Source organism: Asterias rubens, chromosome 1 (genome assembly GCF_902459465.1).
Source record: "Asterias rubens chromosome 1, eAstRub1.3, whole genome shotgun sequence".
NCBI classification, from domain to species: Eukaryota; Metazoa; Echinodermata; class Asteroidea; order Forcipulatida; family Asteriidae; genus Asterias; species Asterias rubens.
This window is the reverse complement of record NC_047062.1, coordinates 8,476,793-8,501,900: the sequence shown is the minus strand read 5'-3', so window position 1 is coordinate 8,501,900 and position 25,108 is coordinate 8,476,793. Positions and strand designations below refer to the sequence as shown.

Below are 25,108 nucleotides of genomic sequence, written 5' to 3'. Positions count from 1 at the left end.
GTTAAACTTGTTCCTGTGTTTCTAAACATTACCGACTACTCCCAAGCATTGTTTGTAGTTAGCTTTGTTGTATCACCTTGCACATAAATCTCTCTTATGAGTTGTAATGGTTCTTAAAAGAATCGATGGGGAAACAACTCATTGCTTTGAACAGTATGTTCTTATCCACTAGGCCACGACACGATGAACATGGTGTTACCGCAAGACTTAACTAGATTGTTTTTCCACCATGCAAATTTTTAAGTATTGCAAACCAATATTGTATGGAATTGAAATGGAGGAACCTTCATAAATGTGCCTTGCACTGTAATCTGGGAGTGATTACACAAAGAGTTGGGTACTAATCCTAAATTAGGATTAGTCCTAAGAGATATAAAACAAACTTAAGGCTAGTCCTTAGTTAGGACGATTTACTCGTCCAAACTCGAGATATAGTCTTAACTCTTTGTGAAATTCCCCCCTTAAAGGCAGTGGACACTATTGGTAATTACTCAAAATAATTATTATCATAAAACCTTACTTGGTAACGAGTATAAAACATTGTGAGAAACAGCTCCCTCTGAAGTAATGTAGTTTCCGTGAAAGAAGTAATTTCCACAAATTTGATTCCGAGACCTCAAGTTTAGAATGTGAGGGCTTGAAATCAAGCATCTGAAAGCACACATTTTCGTGTGACAAGGGTGTTTTTTCTTTCATTATTATCTCGCAACGCCGACGACCAATCAAGCTCAAATTTTCACAGGTTTTTTATTTTATGCATGTGTTGAGATACACCAAGTGAAAGGACTGGTCTTTGACAATTACCAATAGTGTCCAGCTGTCGATTTCACAAAGAGTTAGGACTCGTCTTATCTCGAGTTAGGACGAGTAACTCTTCCTAATTTAGGATTAATCTTAAGGTCTGCATGCTACAGTGCAGGGTTGGGACTCGTCCTAGGTCCTAAGATTAGTCTTAATTTAGGAAGAGTTTTGTGAAATCGACGGCTGGGTCTTTAAACCAAAAGATAACTGAACTTAGAGCATGGTTTTAAATCCAGAATGCCACAAGTTTTGAATCCCATCCAAGTAGCCAATAGAGTGTATTTTGTGACCAATATGCCGTAAGATACATGGGCTCAATTTCAAAGAGCTGCCAAAGCAGAAAATATTGCTTTAAAATCTTAAATGCTTAGCAAAAGTAAGTTACATACCAGTCAAAGATTGTACATAGGACATGCCATTTGACTGCATGGTAGCCTTATTCTGCTAAGCAAAGTTTTGCTTAGTTACTTTTTTATGCTTAAGCAGCTCTGTGACATTGGGCTTAGGGCTACCGGGTAATTTTCACAAAACACTAACATGCATCTTAACATAAGTTGTCAGTTTTGCCATAGTGGTTTGTATTGTGACATCACACTTTACTAAGCAACTAAGATTGATTCGGAAATTAATCTTGGATATTTGTGATATCCGCCCCTGAACTTACACTGTGTTCTTGACTGCAGATAGTCCTTAGTTTTTTTAATGCTATCCGATTACACCTATGGAGTTTGTTTTTGTAAAAGTTGAACTCTTCTGACCTCTTCTTCGGGTTTTGCAGGCTCCTAAGTGGTTATCTGTCCCAACAAAGGCAGAAGTTGGGTTAATCCATGGCTTACGGCTTCGGCTCCGGCTTCGGCTCTGTCAGTAATTTTGAAAGTGTACACTTTCGGTTCAGGATTTCAAACAGTGCCCAAGCAGGAGCCAGAATCATGGCTTCAAAAAAACTGTCTATTTTGGGAGTCAAAATTTGCAGAAAGGTAGGCACAAAAAGGAATTGTAGGCACATGCTGTGCGGAGGTGTGTTCTGCGTTGTGCATATTTATTATGATCATAAAACATTTAGACATAACATATAACACCCAATAATTTAGCCATTGATATAATCAGGTAATTTGATTGTTCCAAGTTTTATTTGAATGCCAATAGTTACAATATCCAGTAGACGTTTAGCTGTGGACCTTCAACTGAGGCTGACAGGGGTAGCAGGCTACCCCATTTTGTGTAATATATTCTCAGGCAACATTACAAGGATCATTACAAAGAATGATTGAAATAACGGGGCTCTTTGCTGTCCATTTATCTTCACTGTTTTAAACTTCTGTAAACTGCTATTATGGCTTTGACATATATATTACAATTTATAAACATGCACATAACTGATATTGCATGCACAGGCATTAACAGGGTGAATTTTTTGAACGGTCATTTTTAAATTAATGGGGTTTTTTTATGCATAATTAATACTTTTTCTTCACCAAATACTTGTCGGTTGTATTATGAGAGAATGGAATGTGACCTATTCCCAAGAAATGGAAAATGTGATACTTCTGACTTCAGTGGGCCAAAATTATTTCATTGCGACATCCAACAGTGGGAAATATGCAAAGTAACCACTAAATTCAGATGCAGCTTGACAAAGTCACGCAATCTAATAAACTGAAAATTGTGAAATATGGTCCTTGTAAAGGTCGTGTTTGAAACATTGTGGACTATTGACCAAGTGACCAATGTTGGCATTATTAACACACACAATGGAAGAACACATAGAATCTTACATTTTATTGAGATTGCGCTGTCTGATTGGTATCAACTTTTGATATGATGAAAGGACTATATATCTCAATGCTTGTTCTGCTGTTTGTTTTATAAATCTTGAATTTAAAGGAACACGTTGCCTTGGATCAGACGAGTTGGTCTATAAAAAGCGTTTGAAACCGTTTTTTATGAAATGCATATGGTTAGAAAGATGTTTTAAAAGTAGAATTTAATGATCCACACAAGTATCTCTCAAAATTGCACGGTTTTCTTTTTACGTCGCGAACTATCACAGTCGGCCATTTATGGGAGTCAAATTTTTGACTCCCATAAATTGCCGACCATGTTATTGGACGAGTTAAACAGAAAACCACGCAATTTCGAGGCATATTTGTGTAGATCATTGTATTCTACTTTTACATCATCTTTCTAACCATATGGATTTTATAACAAACTGTCACAAAACCCTTTTCAAAGACGAAACTCGACCGAACCAAGGCAACGTGTTCCTTTAAGTGGAAATTATGACACAAAGTGTAACATTTCCCACAAGATTTAGTGTAGTATCTTGCCTGCCAGATAGGCCAAGGAATGTACAAGGTCACGTTGTTAAAAATTTTATATAAACATAATGGTTTCAATGTCTATGCATCTCATGATGCTGGAGCAGAACACAAATAATTCCAGCTGTTCATTTCATCTTCTGGTTTCTTTGTTTACTGATTGCAATATTGTTTGCTGTAAGCAAAAAAACGTCATGCATATTGCATAAGTATTACTTTTTGAACAGAATTTCATATGCGCTTCCAAATATCAATATTGTACTTTTCCTGATAATTTCTTGGTTGTCTAAGTGACATTATTGTATTAGTTTAATCCTGCAATAAATATGCCTATTATATTTGTCAACCTCCTACAGATTGTTTTGCAGAGAGTCTCCTTATCACTGTTTGTAATCAGTGATAAATGTAACAGTTTGTCTTTAATAATGATTGGCTGGTGACTGTATTATTATTTTGTTGTGCAGCAGATGTATTTTATATTATTATCATTAACACAAATTATAATAAACAAGAAACGACAGAGAGTTGTAAATGTATTTGGATTGTATGTTTCTTTTTGTCTGAGTGTAACATACATTCCTATTACTAGTTAGTTCCTGTTACTAGTTAGTTCCTGTTACTAGTTAGTGAAGGTCTACATGAAGGTCTCTATTATTATTTTCATTTGTTTTAACAAAAACTTAAAAATAAACCCGCTTTTTTCAAAGTCAGCTTTGGTAATGTGGATGTGGTTGCCCCATGAGACACACTTTGTGACCGCCCCCAATGACTGCCACCCACCCCAATTAAAATATCTGGTGCATAAAGTTTTCTTTTACAAAAATACTTTAAAGACACATTCCCAACTATTACATTCCAAAATATTTGTGCTTAGGTGAAGTGCTTGGATCTAGCATTTAGACATAAGTAAAGGTGTACTAGGCCTTGCAACTGCATTGAGGAAGGAAAGTAAGAGTGCGGCCGCACGTTAAAGAAAAGGTCTCGGTCACAACCGGCCACCTTAATGTCTGGAACCTTTATGTCTGTGGTCTTTATGTTGTCTGTGGTCACAACCCAACCAGCAACACGGGCGCAATTTTATTGCTTGCTCTCATGACTCAATGGACCAATAATATAAGGACCATCGGAACAGTGGTACCGATCACATTTAAGACAAAGGGAAAGTTTATTGGTCAGTAAAAACTTTGGATCTCAAGCACGTGTTTTTTCTAGTTTGTATAAAGCCCACCCTCTTGTGGTGGTCTGTTGAACAACTAACGAAGTGAAACAAGTTGAATGTAAACAGAGTGCAGAAAGACGTGAGGCGGGTAATTTGTCTTCTTTTAAAAACCTTATCAAAGTATTTTTTATTTGTTTGAACTTGCATGATTTCTGTGGCGTCAGTGTTGAACAAAAGGTCTGTTACTTCTACGGTGTAAGTTTTTGTTGAGGAAATTCTGAGTTAATTTAGAAGCCAAAAGTTGTAACTTGGTATTTTGTGTACTGCTCTTGCAGACGTGTAGGTAGTGCAGTGGCGAGTCGGGTGTTTGCAGTGTGTGGCATGACGTGACCGTGGCATGTGATGGTTGTTGCATGTTGCAAGTTGATCACTGCTGATTGTAAAACAGAAGAGGGTATGGATCTTCAACTGGGGCTTAGTGTAGACCCAGTAACTGCGGCGCTGTACTCCTAACTATCCCATACCATTTGTCATTATCGGTCAGCTAGTATTAACTTCTTCCTCCATGCTGATGCTCATACAAAGTCACTGGGGTGCTGTAGGCTACTCCTTTTTTCGAAATTTCGAAAGAAAAGGAGTACAGCGCCCCAGTTTACCGGGTCTAGGCTTACAATTCTGACGAAGATGCAAATGTCAAATGTCAATTTATTTGTTAAATTACTACAGTACAGAGCCCCAGTTTCTGAGTCTAGATCTTCTTCATGATCATAGTCATAATATAGTAGAGTCCGCTATGCAAAACCATCTGTGACAAAAGTTAATATCTTAATTATAATAATTTATAAAAATAGTGGAAGTCCTTAGGTTTAGTTAGACCGAGGGACTTTAGGTAGGGTCAAAGATTTTTATTTTTTCAACAAATTGCTGATTTGAGTTCTAATTACTTCTATAAACTACTTTAAGCCTAAGGCCAGGGGAGCCTTTATTTTTCTTATATAAGCGTTCGATTAGCTTCCCTGTGTCGACCCCGCAATGCTCATTCGGGTGAGCCCCTGACAAGAGCTAAATCTAATGATCACCTGCCCTCTCATGGTAACGTCACGCACCTCGGGCCAGCCCAAAGTGACCCGTTCCACAAGCAGGGCACTTGGGGCTGACCCGGGTGAGCCCTTGGAATGATGTCAAAGCTATTCAAACGTACCGGGGGCAGATTGGGGTCGACCCAGAAAGCTAATCAAACGCAGCAATCGTTTCTAGAAGTAAGTACTAAACAGACATGAACTCTCACCCAGTTACTGCACATGAGCACGATAATAATAATTAGCCTAGGTTGGCACTGACGTCCTACCAGGGCTAGATTATAATGAGTAAACCCTTTCAAGATTTTATGTGTGACGCTGACTATGACGATAGTACGATCATGATGATACAACTCCTTTAATTATTTGTCTGTTATTCCATTTCAGAATGCGCATGATGACTTCTCTGATGAGTGTAGCCTTTGAGGAATCTAGGCTGTAGATTATGCAACAGAAATTTATGACGTACTCTATTAATACAAGGGAAACCCACCGAATTTTTAAAGCGTTGCAATGAAGGCAATAAAACTGTGCTACCAGTTGCATAGACACCATCTTCAGAGTATCAGTGAAGGATGTGGGTCCATTCACAGCATACTGAGATCACACTTACTGATGAACCAAAACTATGAACAACAGAGATGTTTTTGTAATGAGAGCCGTGTTGGATCCCAAAATGTTGGCTGGCCAACAGCAAGGAGGCGGGCAGCAGTGGCAGTTTATCATGGACATAGACTAGTGGATCACTACTCCTGGATGAAGGGAGTGGCCATCAAAAAGGTAAACATCACTGGGCAACATTACACTCGACCCACGGCCTGGCCTCTGTTTCCCTGAGTCTTGGCCTTGGAACTTGGAACCCACTCCAAAATTTCCTCATAGAAAATGGCCTTGCCCTCTCAAAGATGGAGATGTAGGCCTGATGTAACACACTTCAACGTGTAGAATTCAGATTTGTTTTTGAAAAATGGTGAAAGTTTAGGGCTGGAATTATACAGATGCCACAGCTGCAATATCCTCCGTCTTACCCTTTGTGCCCCTACAAAAGTTTCCCAAAGGCATGATGGCTTTACAAGTTTTGCAATGGAAACATGCCCTATGAAAATAAAAAATGATTTGAAAATCCAGGCCTGTAAGTTTAGTGGACATTTCTAATTTAGAATATGAAGGTAGATTTGAATCCCATTTAAGAATCCCTTTGGTTTAGCTACAGAGCAGCAATTTAGCGCAATCGAATGTACAGTTCATAAAATTTAAAAGTTTCGGTTTTTTATATTTTATTTGAAGGACCTGAGGAAATACATTCAACAAGAAAAAAAGTGAGTTTTACATTACATTGTTTTTATTATGAGTTGTTCTTTTGTATGACTGATGATTCACTGGGGTTAATGAAACATGGAAAATACTCTAATATTTCTGTATTTTTGTGTAGTTAACAAAGAAAAATTGATTAGAAGCCATTCATCCTGTAACTACTGTATGGCGTGGTCTGGCCCCCTTGAGCAAAGATATCGACAGCATGGTAGCTCCCAGCTCTCAGTTATTAGAGCTACAGTACATTAATCAGGAGACCCCAAGTTCAAGTCCTGCTCTAAAAAAAATTCTTTGTAAAAATCCAAAATGTATCATAGATTTTTCCAGTCAACTTCCCTTATGTTTTAGGTAATTTCTTGTGTAGTTTTCTTTACGGTTGTATCTTTTTTTCAGGCAGATGGAAAATATGCTTAAAGAAACCCAGCCCATTCGGGAGCGAGTTATGAGATGGTTAGAAAAGATAGATCTGGAAAATACAAGAACAGAGATGCCAACTGTAAGTGACTTTTATTTTGTCAACTTTGACTGGGAGGAGAGGTCACATTGTTTGGTTTCACTGTTAAAAAGGCAGCTGTATTCATTCATACCCAGAACAGTTATTCAAGACTGGAACACACTACAACAACAAACAACTCATTCAAAGCAACTTAAAACTACAGCACAACAAAAGTGTCAGAACGCCTATTAAAACTGTCCAACACGATTCGTGTATACCCTCGAAACTGATAAAAATACTATTGAGAGCACCCTCACGCGGTCAAAAATACGGCACTTTTAAAATGGATTATCGGATTTGTTTATGGGACGGTTGATACTCGTTTTACTCTGCTGCGGCCACTTCATCAGTATGGTTGAATAATGCAGTTTATTCCAGTGTACCGTGTATCTTATAACTCCTTTCAGGGATTTCTAGGAAATCCTTGGGAGTCCTTGTTATTATAAACAAGTGCTCCAACTTTTCTACGCTGCCACAGCATCTTGTAAACCATTACATGGTGCTTTGTAAAAGGACTCAGGAGTAACTCTCATAATTCAAACGTAGTCTCACATACCTTGCAGGAAAACACTGTATGTATTTAGTAATATTTACTATAGTAATATTGTTAATAATAATTTTTGTCTTATCATGTAAACTTGTACATATATTTTTGATGTAATTTTATTGTTAACCAAATGCCATTAGTCTATGACTTTTTATTTGGTCTTGTATTTTTATATGAAAATAAACCAATATTGAATTGAAATTGAATTGTATGTTAAAGGCGCCTTCAGCGTCACTGAGTGACAGATATGCCCGCCATATAAGAAGCCACTATTGTAACTAACCATTTAGAATGCTCCAGATGGCTCAGTAGGGCTTTAAAACAAGTTAAACACCAAGAAGAAAACATTTTTGAAGTCCTTGTTTCAATTCAATGTTTTTTTTTTAAATTGTCTTTGGTTTTATTCTCAATTCAATTCAATTCAATTCAATTGTTTATTGTCACACATATAAATACATATACAGTGAAATTCACTTCGGCTTGCGAGTCTAAAAATATTAACAATTACAAAAATTACAAAAAAAATACAGAAAACCCTAAAACCACATAGGCATACAATAACGAACAAATAAACAGTATGCGCACAATATGCAGAGAGACAATAACAGTAACAAAATTGCAAACCCCCAAAACAAATTAAAAAGAATTAATCATTAAGTAACCTTATTGCACTGGGATAAAAACTATTGCGAGTACGGTTGGAGTCAGCTCTGATCGCTCTATATCGCTTACCTGATCTCATTAATTCAAACAAACTATTCGCAGGGTGAAATTCATCTGAAATAATAGATCTAGATTTCTTCAGAACCCGTGCAGCATAAAGTTTATCCAAAGCAGGAAGCTCACGACCAATGATAAAGCTAGCAGTACCGACTACACGATTGAGGCGTTTTCGGTCATCTGCCGTGGTGTTGCCATACCAGACAGTGATCGAGAGTGTCAAAATACTCTCAACAACTGCCCGATAAAACTTTACCAGCAAATCTTGTCTGACACCAAAACTCCTCAATCTTCTAAGAAAGAACAACCGTTGCTGGGCCTTCCTAACAATGGAATCAACATGAGTCACCCACTTAAGATCGTTTGATATGTGCACTCCTAGAAATTTAAAAGAGTCGACAGTTTCCACTTCGGATCCATTAATATTTAGCGGCTCAACTTTGTCTGGATTTCTTCTGAAGTCTACAATAATTTCCTTAGTCTTATGAACATTTAATTCTAAGTTATTGTCGTGACACCATTGAACTAAATGATTAACTTCATCACGATACATGGAATCGTCCTTAAAAATAAGTCAACCTAATGTAGTGTCGTCAGCATATTTCACCATAAAATTATTAACAGAGTTTACTTCACAATCATGCGTAAACAATGAGTACAGCATTGGAGATAAAATACATCCTTGTGGCGCTCCTGTACTTAGGACAAGTGACTTAGAGAAACATTGACCAGTTCTAACCTTCTGTGAGCGATCCAATAAAAAATCTAAAATCCAACGACACAAAGAATGGTTAAAATTCAAAGTTATTAGTTTATCATACAATTTAAAAGGAGATATGGTGTTAAACGCCGAACTATAATCCACAAATAAAATCCTGCAATAGTTTGGGACGTTCTTATCGAGGAACTGAGATGCTCTGAATAAAGACCATGATACTGCATCGTCAACTGACCTGTTAGCCTTGTACGCAAACTGGAAAGGGTCTAATTTAGGCGGCAGCTGAGATTGGATGAAGTTGCTAATTAAAGTTTCAAGGCATTTCATAACAATTGAAGTTAGAGCTACAGGGCGGTAGTCATTAAGGCAAGTAACTGGTGAACGTTTTGGCACAGGAATGATGGTTGATTTTTAAAAAACATTTGGAACATGGCAAGTTTTCAAAGACCAATTGAATAATTTACACAAAATATTGCAGAAAAAGTCATTACGAGATCTGAGAAGTCGTGGGGTGATGCCGTCTGGTCCAGGTGCCTTGTTGAGTTTTAGCTGACGTAGGACACGACGAGTGTCTGTGAGTGTTATTTCAAATGGGGGAGGTAGCGTTTCACTCATATCCGGTAAACGATCTTTTGGACGCTCAAAGCGTGTAAAAAAGTCATTCAGTTGATCCGGAAGTGTTGTGTCGTCCTGGGGTGCTTGTTTTGGCTTTGGTTTGTAGCCTGTAATTTTATGGAAACCTTTCCACAGTTCCCTTGAATTAGTCGCAGAGTTTATTGCAAAACCTTAGTTTTGCATTCCGGATTGCCTTTTGAACGGCGTATTTTACTTTTTTGATGGCTGGAGCATCGCCGGATCTAAATGCTTGCTCCTTAGCAAGAAGTTCGGTACGAACGGACCGGTCAAACCAGGGTTTGTCATTAGGGAACCTCTTCATCGTTTTCTTGGGAATGCATAACTCTTCGCAAAATTTGATGTACTCCATCGTTACGTCAGTGCACTCATCAAGATCAGCTGAATATTCAATAAACATATCCCAGTCGGTGCATGCAAAACACCCTTGAAGTCGCTCTGTGGCCGCATCCGTCCATTGCGAGACAGTGTTTACTGTGGGCTTCTCGCGTTTCAGTTGCTGAGGGTATGTGGGAATTAAATGCACCATATTGTGATCAGAGTTGCCCAGTGGAGCACGCTTTAGAGATCGATAAGCACCCTTTATTGTAGTATAACAGTGGTCAATAGTATTGTCAAGGCGAGTGGCACAACTAACATGTTGGTAGAACTTGGGCAGGCCCTTCTTCAGATTGGTGTGGTTAAAGTCACCGAGGACAATGCTGATCGATCCAGGGTTCTTGTTTTCATGATGCGTAATAATACGAGAAAGTTGATCAATAGCGGATTTAGCATTAGCATCCGGAGGCACATATGTAGCACATACATGTAGAAGAATAGAACCAAATTCACGGGGAAAATAAAAAGGTCTGCATTTGATGAACAGTGTTTCAAGTTTCAATGTGTTCAAACCTTGTTTAAATTCAAGAATGACCACAATTTTTTCCACTTGGGAAGAACCCTGCGGGCATATACTGGTTTCCTTCAGTCGTAGAGCAAGGAAGGGTGCTCCAGTTTACCTTGATGCAAGAGATATTTTTTGTTTTGTATGTAGGTGATGGATGGGAGTATTTACTTCAGGGAATCACTTGATGAATCTTGGGGTTATTATAGAAACAGTCAACAAGATGAGAGTGAGTATTGTTCCTGCTTTTCACCTAAGTGGACCCTGGCTCAGCTAAGAAATTCGCTAAGCGGCATTATATATGCTATATGAACCTGTACAAAACTAATTCTCAAAATTTTGTTGACCAACTTCTTGCAGGAAAAACAGACAAAACCTCTGCAGAACTTTTACTAGACACAGCAATGTTCACAGAGTTATACGGTCACCCAGTGGTCATTACGTCAGTAAAGATTTCCTCTAATCAGCAGCATATGGCATTCATTGTAGAAACGTCATCCATGGATACGTATGATGCTCATATCCTTCAGATTGGGAAAGGTGCTTCAAAGTATATTGAGAGGATCCAGGACGTCTTTAGTATCGGTGAGAATCTAACAGATGTTTGATATGTAAAATATGGCAGTAGTAATCATCCTACCAATAGTGGACAGAGCTAAAAAGGTAGCTTGAATTGGAGCTTGTCACAGGTTTTTTGTCCTTCATCTTTTGAGCAAATTAATTTTTATAATTTTCAATAGGTTTATGAAGAGTCGATTGCAAGGAACAGGAATAGAGTTTGAGATTTGTGATGACAAGGTTTATCAGCTGTTGTGTTGTTAGGAAACCACCGTGGGCACTATGTGGATTGGGTGTTCAGTCCCTTCCTGACTGCGTGGGCTCTTTTCTGGAATAATTCACTGTGGTTTTCCTCCCGGATCTAAGACTGAAACTTCCTTAAATGTGTCTTCTCTCCCGTGGGTTCTTGGCTAGTACCTTGATTAAGTTCACTGCTCTGAGAGTCCTTGGCATCACAGCCAAAAAATTAATTAATAAGAAAATGAAAAGTCAAACATAAAAATGTAATCATGAACGTGCCATATTTAAAACAGAGTTTGCGCATGATGGGGTTCTTTACTACACTAAGATGAAATCTTTGAGAGCGGCTAGTGTATGGCGTCATCTCATCGGTCAAGACGTTTCAGATGATCAGCCTGTTCTTGAAGAACCTGATGACAAGTAAGCCGCAATCACTCAGGTATCCTCAATACTAAATTTAACATCCAAAGTTTGTACAGCAGACTTTATCATGCATCAATAATGCATCAACAAATGTGGCCATACATAACTGATGGGACACAGAAAGTACATCATTTTTTTTGACTGGTGGCACTGGGAGAGGTAGGGGTTGGGCCTCCTTTTTTATTGAAACTGAATTTTGGATAGATTGAATTTTGGGTTCTTTGCTATCATTTGGGCCATCAATAGTTTTACTATCTTCTTTTGTTTTATAGCAAATTTCCCTTGACAAACATTCAGCACATTGCCATTGTTTGTTTTACTAGAAGTCTGTGAAAAGATTTGAAAAGGGCACCAAGTCCATGACTATGGCAACAGGTACTCTGGTTTCTGTGTAATTCCAAACCTGTCTGAAGTGAACATATTTTTTAAAGATTCACGGTTTATTCTTATCTTTCAGGTTCTTCATAGACTTATCACACACCAAAGACAGATGTTACATTACCATCAACGTCAACTCATCTACCACATCTGAAGTATATTTAATTGACAGTCAAAACCAAGTTGGTGCTTCCCTTATGCCAGTATGCCAACGGCAGAGTGGGGTGCAGTATTTTGTGGAACATAGTCGTGGTACATTGTACATTTTGACTAATGCAAATAAAGATAAGGAGTACAGAGTAAGTTAACTTCACTATTTATTTTCTCTGTAAAGGGCCATACTCTTTTCAAAGTCATGGCTACGGCTCTGGCTCTGGCTCTGGCTCCCCTGTGTGTGCTTTTGGTACCAGCGATTGGAGCCAAAGCTGGAGACAAATCCTTGGTTTTCAAAAAGATCATTAGAGAGTAACAACTTTCCTCTCGCCAATACTTTTATCACTTCTTTCTTCATGAGCTGCTTGATGTTGTTTCCTCATCAGGGAGTTGAGAATAGGTTCCTGGAACTATTATTGTTATTATTATATGTAAAATCATAAATTACAGGCCTTATAATTATTATGTATTTCTGGTAATGAAACATGAATACAATTTTGTTCACTGTTCTCGACAAGTAGGCGCTGTCTGCAGCTGTAACTTTCACATACAATTTTTTAATATTATATCTTTCTTAATTTTGTCTATAAATCAATCTACTAGATGACCGCATTTTTATTAATGTCTGTCTGATTTGTTGTATGCTCTCATTCTGCCTCAGCTGATTACCTGCAAAATGCCAGTAAAAGGTTCAATCAGAAATGCCTTATGGTCTGACTGTGGCACTCTCTTCACACCAGAGGTAGGGTGTCGTATACTTGATATGGATGTATTCTCCAGTCACTGTGTGCTCTGTGTCATGGATGGCATCAGACCAAAAATGGTTGTAATACATCTAGACTCTCATGAACTGAGAAATATTGTTGAGGTATGTAAGTGATAATCTTGAAAATATATATGCTTATGTTCCTGTTCACTGTTCTAATAAAATAATTATTTTTAAAAACTATTTAATTTGGTACATCAAGTAAAATTTGTTGGTTTCTTACACATACTTGTCTATCAAGTAGTAGATCAAGTAGTAAACCTTGAAGGAAACAGACTGAATGAAGTTTGGGTGAAAAAAGGAAATACGACTAGGAGCAGGATTGAAGTGTAGCTCACTTGGTAGAGCCTGTCAATCCGGAGGTCACAGGTTTAAATCCAGTTCTAGTCAACTATCTTTTTTCACCCAAAATTGAATACTAGAGCAGGATTTGAAACGGCGACCTTTGGATTAACATGCCAGTGCATAGGTAGCTCACTTTGTAGAGAATGTCAATCGGGAGGTTGCAAGTAAGAATCCAGCTCAAGTAAACTTTTCTTTGTTCACCCAAAATTGAGTACTAATTTAATAATACTTTTAAAGTACCTGAGCAAGCAGAACAAATGAATACAAATTTGAAATTTGTAAACTTGGGTCGTTACCATTGCCAGGTGTAATATCTCACAAAGTTAAGGTACTAAACTTTCAAAGACACTAGACTGGTTTATCCTAGCTGATGAAAAAACTTTATGAATTGTCTTTGCTCACGTTAAACCCACAGGTCAATGAAAAGTTCTGTAAGATCATCCCAGGACCAAATGCAACTAGCAGTTCAACTGCCTTCCAGTTTTTCCTCACTTCCCCTGTGATTCCATCCAGAGACTTTCTTCTAGATGTTCATGATGGAAGCATCGCGGAGAAAAAAGATGCAAGAAGTCTTGAGAAGATAGAACACTTAGATGAGAAGTCTGCAATTAGCAAAGAATGCTTGTGTACAAGGCTAGAGGCAAAGAGCACGGTGAGTTTTGAAGGAATTTGTTTTCGACTTGAAAACCTTGCTCTAAATTAGGCTATAGACCATATTGAATATGACGTCACCGTTCAAATATTATTTGCCCTACAAGATGGCGAGCGTGTGTGTGTGTGTGTGCTTGCTTGTGCCGTAGAAGTCAAACCAGGAATGCTGCGTGTTTCTTTGATGTATGCGTTTAGACGCGCATACAGTGACCACCAAGATGGCGACTTTCATAGCAGCAAAGGGGTGTATTCAATACAGTCTGTTGTCTGAATTAAGAATGGTAGTTTTAAGGGGATAGGAAATTTTTATCATTCTAGGGTGTGTCTGTTTTCAACATTTTTCTAGACTTTCTGTCTGCAACATTTAAATGACTACTGTTGCTAAATTTAAGACTGTTTTGTTATTTTGTAAAGCGCCTTGCACATCTTTTAAAACAAAAATTGGTTTGCTATAGATTTGAATTATTATTATTAGAAGGACATTATTTGACTTAATTTGTGATGTGATTGACTCTACAGGATGGACCCTTGGTGCCAATCACAGTGTTCCACAGGGCGGATGTATCTCTACATGGTTCCAACCCAATGTTGATACACGGTTATGGTGCTTATGGTGAAGCGCTAGACATGAGTTATAGTTCTCATACAGCATTACTCATTGAGCTTGGCTGGGTAGTAGCCTACTGTCATGTGAGGTAAGAACACAATAGACATAAGTTACAATTAAATGTTTTGTAATAAGTTTATACATAAGTAGATCATCATGATTATGCATCAAACACAACTCTAATATAATGGCTATTAGCACCATTTTAAAGGCAGTGGACACTGTTGGTAATTACTCAAAATAGTTTTCAGCATAAAACCTTACTTGGTGACGAGTAATGGGGAGAGGTTGATGGTATAAAACATTGTGAGAAACGGCTCCCTCTGAAGTGACATAGTTTTCAAGAAAGAAGTAATTTTCCACGAATTTGATTTCGAGACCTCAGATTTAGAATTTGAGGTCTCAAAATCAACCATCTAAATGCACACAACTCTTGCTCTATGGTGTGACAAGGGTGTTTTTTTTTTCATTATTATCTCACAACTTTGACGACCAATTGAGCTCAAATTTTCATTGAAATTGACGTTTCCTTTGCTCTTTAAAACACATTCATAAATACCCCAGACAGTGTCTCTACTCCTATTGGTGGAGAGCGCCACGTGGGGGTGTTTAAACGGTTGATAATGACCAGTGTTTATAACTGGCTGGCTTCCGCGTGTCAGGCGCGCAAGATTATCACGCGGAACGCAATTCATAGCTATAAGTAACAGTGCGTAATCTACTTCTAAGCGTGGGCATAATCTATTTCTAAGTGCACACTCGTATACACAACCCACGCGCAACAGACTCTTCACAAAGTTTTTGAAAAAAATAGTTCAGACCTTGAATTTTCAACTGTCAAAGTGTATGTTATTGTATTTGTTAATGTTTTTTAACAAAAGGGCATTTATGAACTCGTTCTTAAAATAAAATGTCCTTTTAAACCTTGCAGGGTCGTTGCCGTGCGCGTAAGGCCCGAGCCTTCGGCTCGGACCTTTATCACATGGCAATTGACCCTGATGGCTTTAAACGACTGTGTTAGAACTCGTCGCTACCCTTTTATTCCCTTATTTATAAATTTCTTTCTGTGCGTCCCCAAGGGGTGGCTCAGACCTGGGATTACATTGGCACCGCATGGGAAGAGCACTTCATAAAGTCAACAGCTTGGAGGTAAAGATAAGGCTGCAATCTCAATACAACATTTTATTTATTTCCTTTCTTTTTTTTGTGTCAAAATTGTTCCCAAAGCTTGCTGTTACTCTTGTAAACTTGTGATAATGTGACAAAACAATGTATATTGATATGATGGTCTTCATCCATCAACCCATACTTTCACTTTTAGAGGCAAATAAAAAAGGTATGAATTCCAATGCGACTTACTTAGTGATTCTGAACCTCATTTCTTTGCTTGAAATGCTCATTGTCATCCACACTACAATTCAGCTAATCCCTCCCCCCCCCCCCCAAACAAAAATAACAAAATGACGAAGTGGTATTTAAGGCATTGGACACTTTTGTTAAACAGTATTGTCCAAGGCACACCCTTTGTGTATCACAACTTATATATAAAATAACAAAGCTGTGGTAATTTAGGCTCAATTGGTCATCGGAGTTGCGAGAAAATAACGGGAAAACCCACCCTTGTTTCCTCATGTTTCGCCGTGTCATGACATGTGTTTAAAATAAATCCGTAATTCTCGATATCGAGAATTGATATTGTTTTAATGTTTTCTTAAAAAGTAAAGCATTTAATGGAATAATATTTCAAGAGAAGTCTTTCACCATTACCTTCTGTAAACCCTGTAAGTTATTTGTAAATCTGTGACTTAAAAAAAAAAAAAAAATCCGAAAGTGTCCAATGGCTTTAAGTTTTCATATACAGGTCTATGAAGCAGATGTTCATACTTGTTGCTGCAAGCCCATTGCATATCCAGAAACCCCCAGTCTTACTTAGTTTTCTTTATTTCTGCTAGGACATGGAGGCCTGTGTTTCCCGCCTTCATGAGTTAGGTTATTCACAGCCCAGAATGACAGCGATTCATGGAATGAGTGCTGGTGGTCTGCTAGCAGCAGCGGTCTGCAACCGATCCCCGAATCTCTTCCAGGCAGCAATATTAGAGGTGGGTCAATTGAGTTTGAAACTTTGAACGGGACGGACTTCATGCAATTACATCAGTAACTCAGCAATCAAAACAAAAGTTTATCAACACTGCTTGACAATACAATTTATTCTCTTATGTGTTTCTTTAAATTATAAAAAAAACAGGTAAACTTTCAGTGTATTATGAGTTTGTAAGGAGAGCAAATAAAAACATCAAGCATTTACCCTCTATGCAAAACTTGTGTATTTCCCTGCACCAGGTTAAGGTACGTCAGGGCTAGGGGAAAAGCAGAAGAAAGGGATTTACCATCAGAGCAGGGCCCATTAGCATGAAATTTCTTCCTATGTTACAGGTATTCAGCTGTTGTTTGCTTATCCTGAAAATCACAAGGAAATTTGGTTGGTAATCCTGTTGTTATCAAAGCAAAAATGTCATGCTAAGCAAATCGTTGTGCTTAGCAGCTCTAGATGTGCGGCCCTGCCACACCCATTCCCCTCACTAGTGAGTGGTTACACCTAGTGAGTGGTTACACCACTGTGGTGTACCATAGTCTTGATGATTTTTATTCAAGGTAATTAAAACATTGTTTTCAAGCCCCTATTGCTGGTATTTCTATTTCTAGGTTCCCTATGTTGACGTTCTGTCCACCATGTTGGATCCCGATCTCCCTCTAACTCTACAAGAGACAGAGGAATGGGGTAACCCTCTCCATGATACTGAAGCATTCAACTACATCAGGTCTTACTGTTCTTACCACAATATCACCCAACAGGTAGTAATTTTTCGCTTTCCATTCACTCAGGTTTCGTTTAACATTCGCTTAAAGCCATTACCCAAATACAAATGCGAGTCTTGTCCAAAATTTGCATTTTTTTAAAAAACTCCTCTGGTTTCTTTGAGATTTTCACTTTTTAGCACCGAATGGTTGAAGGAAAATTCCTGGTGTGATTTACATGTAAATTAATAATAGTACTGAATGCACTCGAGTGGCTAAAATTTGTGGTGCACGCTTGTCTTCCAGTAGATTGAGTCCTCATTGAAGTGGGGAAAAAAAGTTACAAGTCTCTAACTTAAAATCGTGTAAAATGCCATTTTATTTGATAACCCTTCAAGTGTGAATTTTGTCAAAACAAAACATCCAATGATGCCACATTTCTAATATATGGGGGCTGTACATTTCTGTACAGGTTAGTTTAGCTTAAACCTGAATTGATATTCAATCAAGAAGGTATTGGATTTGACCTTTGGACTGATGCACACCTCTTCCTCTCTGTAATGCACAGACTCAAATTGTTGTTGATATCATTTTGCATTAGTAGAAAATGAAATATTTAACACCATTTCAACCCAAGGTTAGAGTTTTTTTTGTCACTTTCATTAGGCCTCTGTATCTACAATATGTATTGAAAAATGAGTGCATCACAAGCTGACTTTGACCTCTTTAAAGTTTGATCATACAATGTTTTTGACTTTCAGGAGTATCCGTCTATGCTGGTCATTGCATCCCTTGCCGACAGTAGGGTTCCCTTCTGGGTGCCATTGAAGTACACAGCCAAGCTGCGTCACATGATGAAGTCATCCAAACATTCCAATTATGCATTGTATTTATGGGTACAGGAAGAGGGCGGCCATTTTGGGCAAGGAGGCGAGACCAGTCTACATGAGCAAGTAAGTTACATGCTAGTCTAGCTTCTTTAAAGCCATTGGACTCTTTCAGAACAGAATTTTTTTTAAAGTTCACAGATTTACAAATAACTTACAGGGTTCACAGAAGGTAATGGTGAAAGACTTCTCTTGAAATAGTATTCCACGAAATGCTTTATTTTTTTGAGAAAACATTAAAACCATATCAACTCCGATGACTGATTGACCCTAAATTTGAACAGGTTTGTTAGTTGTGATACACAAAGTGTGGGCCTTGGACAATACTGTTTACCGAAAGTGTCCAATGGCTTTAAAGCATGGTTGGAAATATCAAATAATGTCATAGTAAAACTCAATATTCTGCACTGGTTTTATATGCCATGTTTTTCACAAGAAAAAAAAACAGTAATTATTGTCATTACATATTTCTAGTAATGAAACCAGGGATACCTCACAAGTTCAACTTGCAAGCCCGAGGAAAACTGTAAACAAGGGTGCTTGCTATGTGAACCAGAAACACAGGGGGTTACCCCTTACTCTTCACTTGTGAAGATTTTGGGACGAGCACAAGATCCATTTCAAATCCATTTATCAAAACATTTGGTCATTCTTCTTCCAGATGGCAGTGCAGACAGCATTTTTGTACAATGCTTTGGGCCTCAGTATGGACTCGCAGCATCACGTCCAGTCAGAATAACATATGAAGTGTCTCTAGCATAGCCTTGAAATCAAAAGCACCAGGTCAGAGACAGGAAGTCATGAAAAAAGGTTTCAAACGTATTTATTTATGCCGTTTCATTTTACATAATAAGGGTATGTGCATAATTCAAAGTAATGTTTTTATCATAAGTTTAGGTTATTTTTCATAAATTATTTTGAAAGTTGTCACTGAATAGTCAGGCATGAATCGTTTCTCAGATTTCTAAGGGATGGTGTTTGTTTCCAAATGCTGCATGCAGCCAGAGATGCAGTTGATACCTGCTGTCACCTCACTGAATGTAAATGGATTCCAAGTTCTTGTGAAAATGCCGCGTCAGGTTTTGGCTGTATTCTCAGCAAGTAAACACTGTTTTTTTTAATTACGGCTCAAACATTTTACCTATCACAAAATTTGTTACAAGATCAATATTATAATAAAATATCTACAGTTTCAAAATTGTGCTTGGTTGAACACAAGTAGAAGACTTATCTCATTTGACTTATGGGTAATACTTTCACACTCATCAGAATTAGAGTCCTAACTGAGGACCAGTCCAAGGAGATATTAAAAATTCAAGACTAGTTCCAAGTTAGGCTGAGAAACTTGTCCTAACTGGAGATAAGACTAGTCTCAACTCTTTGTAAAATCCACCCAAGGTGAGGTAATAATATTAAAAAAACACAAGACTGCTAGACTTGTCCAGTCATAAGATAACTGGCCCTGGTCTTGTGTAAAGCTTGAACCCTGAAAACTCAAACATCTGGACAATTTTGTCACAGGAATTACACCTTCATCATCTTGCAGTGTTAGTAAAAGAACTCTAAAACTACGACTGCTTAGCGAAGTTAAAACCTACACGTACCATTAACAAGGAATAGGTGTTGGTTGTTCTAGAAACTACACTCTTTCAAATCTCATGTTCAAGTTAGAGTTGAACTATCGACAATGTATCCTTTGATCTCCAAGGAAATGTTTTGAGCCCTCTCAATTGAGGAAATCCTGCACATTCCACGACGTGGCAGTTTAGCAATGGCACTGAACAGAACTTACATCAAATCCCTCAAAATCCTTATATTTCTTTTGCCCCCAAGGTTGAAGGAATCGTTACCAACCAGTTGAACCAAACACACCCTGCCTAGGGTAAATAGGGTAAATCCATCACACACAGAAGGTCCATTACATTCTCTGCTGAAGGATATGAGTTTTTAATGGTTCCCAACCAGAATATCCAGGGGATTAGGGTAAAGGATTATCCTCCGATGATAATCACCTGTCTCTTCAACCACACTGGTAAAGCTTTGATGTATGTACTCCTCTTTGTATGTACATGTAGAGATCTTACATCATCGCTGGTAGCCATCAGTAATTGTGTGAATCATACCATACACACCCACATACAAAATTGTCCATAACGAATTGATGGTGAGCTAGCTGACGAGACCTGCAAAAAAATAAAAATAAATAACCATCAATACTGTGGAATGCTTCCAGGGCTGTGGAAAGATCACTTGGAATCACAAGGTTGTGGTTCGAACCATACCAAGCTAAAAAAAATTCAGCATCATATCAAACAAAATTAGAGTTCTCCCAAAATTTACAAGTTTTACTTTGAGTGAAAACAAGTTTAATTCCTTCTGCTAAAGCTTATATTTGAAATAAAATACAAGTGCATTCAAAGTTCATATAAACTCACCTAGGTAGTCGTCCATCAGGGTGCCGATTGCAAACTGGAAAGAAAGGAACAAGTTATATTTTATTACATGGAATGCCTTTTGAAGTAAATGCATACCAAAGATAAATGTTGATTTAGTTTGGCCGTTTCATTTAGTGACCGTTTTTCTGTCTTCTTAAAATCCTGAAGATCTATATTATTTGGGTGAGACTTAATGATATAAGTCCCTTGGGTGTGTAATTTGCACATACAAAAATAGTTTCAATTGTTAAGCAAAGTGTGATGTCACAAAACGAATGGTTCTGACAAGTCATCTTCAGATTATTCTTAGTTTTTTTGGGGTGTGAAATCGACCCCTGGTGTCGATGGCTGCCTTGGATTGGTAGCAAACTGATCAGCAGTACTTTGAAAAGTGCTGTATAAAAACTGTTGCTAAAAACTTTAAAAACAAAAATTACTGGAGAATTTTAAATACACAAGCTCATTATTGAAGGTGTACTTACTATATCAGATGCATCTACCCTCGTTCCGACTATCTTGAGTCTGATTTCATCATCCTGCTGTATAACAACATCCTGAAGAGACAGATGAAGAGAAGAGGTTCAAACTGTGTCAGACATTTTTCAACTATTGAAAATGTGTATGTCTGCAACTACATCCCAAATCAATATGTTTTAGGCATCAGGACATAATGGCTGAACCATAAAGAAAGGGTTTGCCCTAGTGCGTCTTGCAGTGGCTGCCGAGTGCACTACAGCAAAACCCTTATAAGATGCTACATAAATGGGTCTCAAAATTTAAAAACCTGCATGGAAATAAACGTGTAAATAAGGAACTATATAAAAACTAGTTATTAATTTTTAGGAAAGCCCACAGGTTTGATGACTATTATGAAACTAGTGTTGAGTGGGATATTTGATAACTTATCCGATATAACCCCAGGTTAACTTTCTAAATTGACACATCTCAAACATGACTTACCTCATCTTTTGTCTTGTAACATGGTGGAATGGAATTGGGATCAAACTCCATGTCTGCTGGAATGGACTGTAGAACAGCAAAAACAGCACATGTTAAGGTTGTTAGTCAACCAACAACCAAAGCTTTTAATTTACACTGATTATATCCACTACGATGGTAAATATAACTCACGGCTAATTAAGCAGCTTTCAAGGAAGTTTAGAGTATAATCTCACTCATGCAACCCTCTTAATATTATGAGCCGAATCAGAAAAAAAGCGACTGCTGCTATGACAGATCTGCTAACATTTGCATCTTGCAATCAGGCAGATTCATTGTACAACAATCTGGGAGTCATTTTGAACTACATTCAACCTATTTGGGAAAAGGTGTCCATGGAAATTTTCAAATTTGTTCCTCAGAGCATGGAAAGATTGGTTTATTGTCGGGGAACTTTCTGCAGAATCAGAACCTCTAAATTAGAGACGGCCTTACACTAGTGGACACTATTGGTAATTACTCAAAATTATTATTAGCATAAAACTTTACTTGGTAATGAGTAATGTAGAGAGGTTGGTAGTATAAAACATTGTAAGAAACGGCTCCCTCGGAAGTGGAGTAGTTTTCGAGAAAGAAGTAATTTTCCACGAATTTCATTTCGAGACCTCAGATTTAGAAGTTTCTTGATTATTATCTCGCAACTTCGATGACATGAAAAAGCATCCTGATCTACACTTACATGTTTTGAGATGAAACATGATAGCGGCCCAATCTCAGTGAAAAGACCAACCTGGAAGCAAAACAAATAAATAACAAAATAAAAATAATGTCGTTATTTTTTCATTTAAGTTTTAAAAAATTGTTCATAAGTAGGTTTTAGCAATTAAGCTAATTTATTTAAACCACTCTAACACAAGTTGTGGGACTGGCCAAATTACCTCTTTAAAACAGCAATGTTGTTTAAAGTACAACAAAACAAAGAAACACAAAGAAGAAATGAGATTTGAGAACTTTAGAATGTACTTGTTTCATATACAGAACCTCTTAGTGACAGTACTCTTTATAACGAGGTTGACTGTAATTTATAAAATTTTACAGGAAAATTTAACCAGAAATTCATCAAAAGTTGGTCTCTCAACACCCAACTGTTTGGTCTTGGGATAAGATTGGTATGCCTGGCCCAGTGAGCGCAACTGTTATTTGGGCCTCTTCAATTCAATTCAAAAACTCCATATAAAAATATTAAAAGAATAATATACAATAGTTAAAAAATGTAAAGATTATTTGACAAATTGACAAAGCAGATATGTACAAATGGTTGAAACCACAGCAATTAGATACAAGTGAATAATACATATCAAAAACATTGGTTGAACATACAAAGTTAAGAACCACAAAACAAGTCCTCAATCCTCTGCAATCAGATAAATTTGGGAGGATTTTGGTTATTACCTTGTTGACTTGTGTGACGACTGCATCAACAACTTCCCCTTTGAAGGGTCTGAAGACAATGGCTTTGTACTTGATTGGATATCTGACAAACCCTCGACTGGGAAGTATTAACCCAGCCCCGATGTTATCGATTGTCGTCACGGCAATTACAAAGCCATACCTGGGGAAAAGGATCAAAGAACAGAAGGTTTAGATCTATGCCTGAAGGTAAGACCTAATGAACTGTATGAATAAAAAGAAAATTGGAACACAATTTATGGATGAGACCACGGAGGTGCTCCGGGCTTTATGATGGCGAAAGTGCAAATGACAGCTGGGCGCCAAGGCTATTTATCAGCAACCACTTCCATGTAACCCCAAACAACAAAATTCATTCACATTTCAGTTTCCAAATAATGTAATAGTTTTTCCTTGGGGATTGTAAGTAAGTTACAGCTAGAAGAATGTCTTTTAAGCTGCCTAAGTTTTCCTTTTTTTAAACACCATGGAGGAAGTCTAGTTCCTTCCTCCATGCATACACTGCAGTTGGTTGCCTGGATCGGTTGCCTCCAAGTTGCCTTAAAATTGCCCTGTTTGACAAGATGTTTGAGCTGAAATAGAATATGGTATGGATTTAGAGATTTGTGTCATAAGACTTGATGATAAACTTGCAATGGTTGTATATATATCTTGTGATTTTGAAATGACCGGCGGGTGGGTTCAACATTTTCAAACTCCTTTACGATATTGCTGTAGTAGTTCTCTCTTACTTTCCAGTACATGTTCCTTCAACCTCTGTGAACAGTTTCTTTTTGACAGTATTCAGCAAGTTGGGCCCAAAGTATTGGGGATGAAGAAGAATTTCATGCTCTAAGGATATCTGCATTGAAATATAAAAAACATAAAGCTGAGTTATAATATAAGACATTGTTCATTTAATAATAATAGGCTAATGCAATGTTTTATAAAAGAAAGTTTAAAGAAATTGAGATGCTGAATAGTGATAAATGCTGATTCTGACCAACACCCCCACACCCGACTCATCTGTCACTCAAATCAAAATATTTAAAAACAACAATAATTAAACAACAAAAAAGTGATAAATATGATAAATTATTGAAGAAACAAAAATGAAAATACAAACAAAAATAAGAATTTTAAGTAAGAGTGTTGTATTCGATTATCACTTTTAAAGACTTTTCAAGTCTGGCTGGGACGTCAAATGGTACGTGGAAAGGTGGCAGTCAGCTGGTCAGGTATATAATTTTTAATGGAAAGTAATAACATTACAAATACAACCATGACAACAAACCATGAATAATAACAATACATACAATAGGAAAAGTTTCCGTATAGCCACAACTTTTTCATTTGTGAAACCATGTTTTCTTTCTTCTAAAATAAAAGACTTACAAATAAAATTACATTCAACCACTATTATAAACAACAATAATATATTTGGATTGGATTTTTAAAAGGAAATGCAAATATCTATTCAAGTAAATCAAAGTACTCAGCAGAGAAAAAATTGCAGTCTAAAGAAAAGTGTTGAGCATACAATTTCGAGTGTCGGAAAAAGGCGACTTACACATTGGTTTGCTTATTATTTTTACAACTCATTGAAATCTTCTCTGGTTCATCGAATTTTCCCTGGTCTAACTGGAAACCGAATAACAAATTGATCATAATCAATCTTCCAAAGTATAATACTCACATGATAAAACATTTTGTTCCTGTGTGTGGGGTGAAACTTGAGAGAAAAACTTGGAACTAGCGCCACTGTACAGTTAACATGCGCGCATTCCAAGCAATTGTCTAAACGCATAGGCAG

The 25,108-nt window shown here is 37.5% G+C and overlaps 2 protein-coding genes across 3 annotated transcripts; one reads left to right on the top strand and one right to left on the bottom strand.

Moving 5' to 3' along the window:
* The first annotated feature begins 4,384 nt into the window (after positions 1-4,384).
* On the top strand, positions 4,385-19,670 carry LOC117288960 (prolyl endopeptidase-like). 2 transcript variants are annotated; one of them, XM_033769848.1, is made up of 16 exons: positions 4,385-4,426; positions 5,745-6,137; positions 6,645-6,676; positions 7,065-7,167; positions 10,819-10,897; positions 11,029-11,253; positions 11,760-11,886; positions 12,347-12,566; positions 13,082-13,288; positions 13,947-14,183; positions 14,702-14,877; positions 15,869-15,938; positions 16,742-16,888; positions 17,493-17,642; positions 18,347-18,538; positions 19,134-19,670. In XM_033769848.1, the coding sequence occupies exons 2-16, from the start codon at positions 5,871-5,873 to the stop codon at positions 19,209-19,211; spliced, it is 2,310 nt and encodes a 769-aa protein (XP_033625739.1). In that variant the 5' UTR covers positions 4,385-4,426; positions 5,745-5,870; the 3' UTR covers positions 19,212-19,670. The 2 variants fall into 2 exon arrangements, with proteins under 2 accessions (XP_033625739.1, XP_033625731.1); XM_033769840.1 differs by having other exon boundaries at positions 4,396-4,533.
* Positions 19,271-25,104, bottom strand: LOC117288988 (DNA-directed RNA polymerase II subunit RPB7). Its single transcript, XM_033769870.1, has 8 exons — positions 24,992-25,104; positions 24,048-24,157; positions 23,299-23,458; positions 22,586-22,636; positions 21,868-21,933; positions 21,390-21,461; positions 20,908-20,941; positions 19,271-20,655 (listed from the first exon to the last, which is right to left on the bottom strand). Exons 1-8 carry the CDS (start codon positions 25,100-25,102, stop codon positions 20,642-20,644), a joined length of 618 nt encoding a protein of 205 aa, XP_033625761.1. The 5' UTR covers positions 25,103-25,104; the 3' UTR covers positions 19,271-20,641.
* Positions 25,105-25,108: the final 4 nt, after the last annotated feature.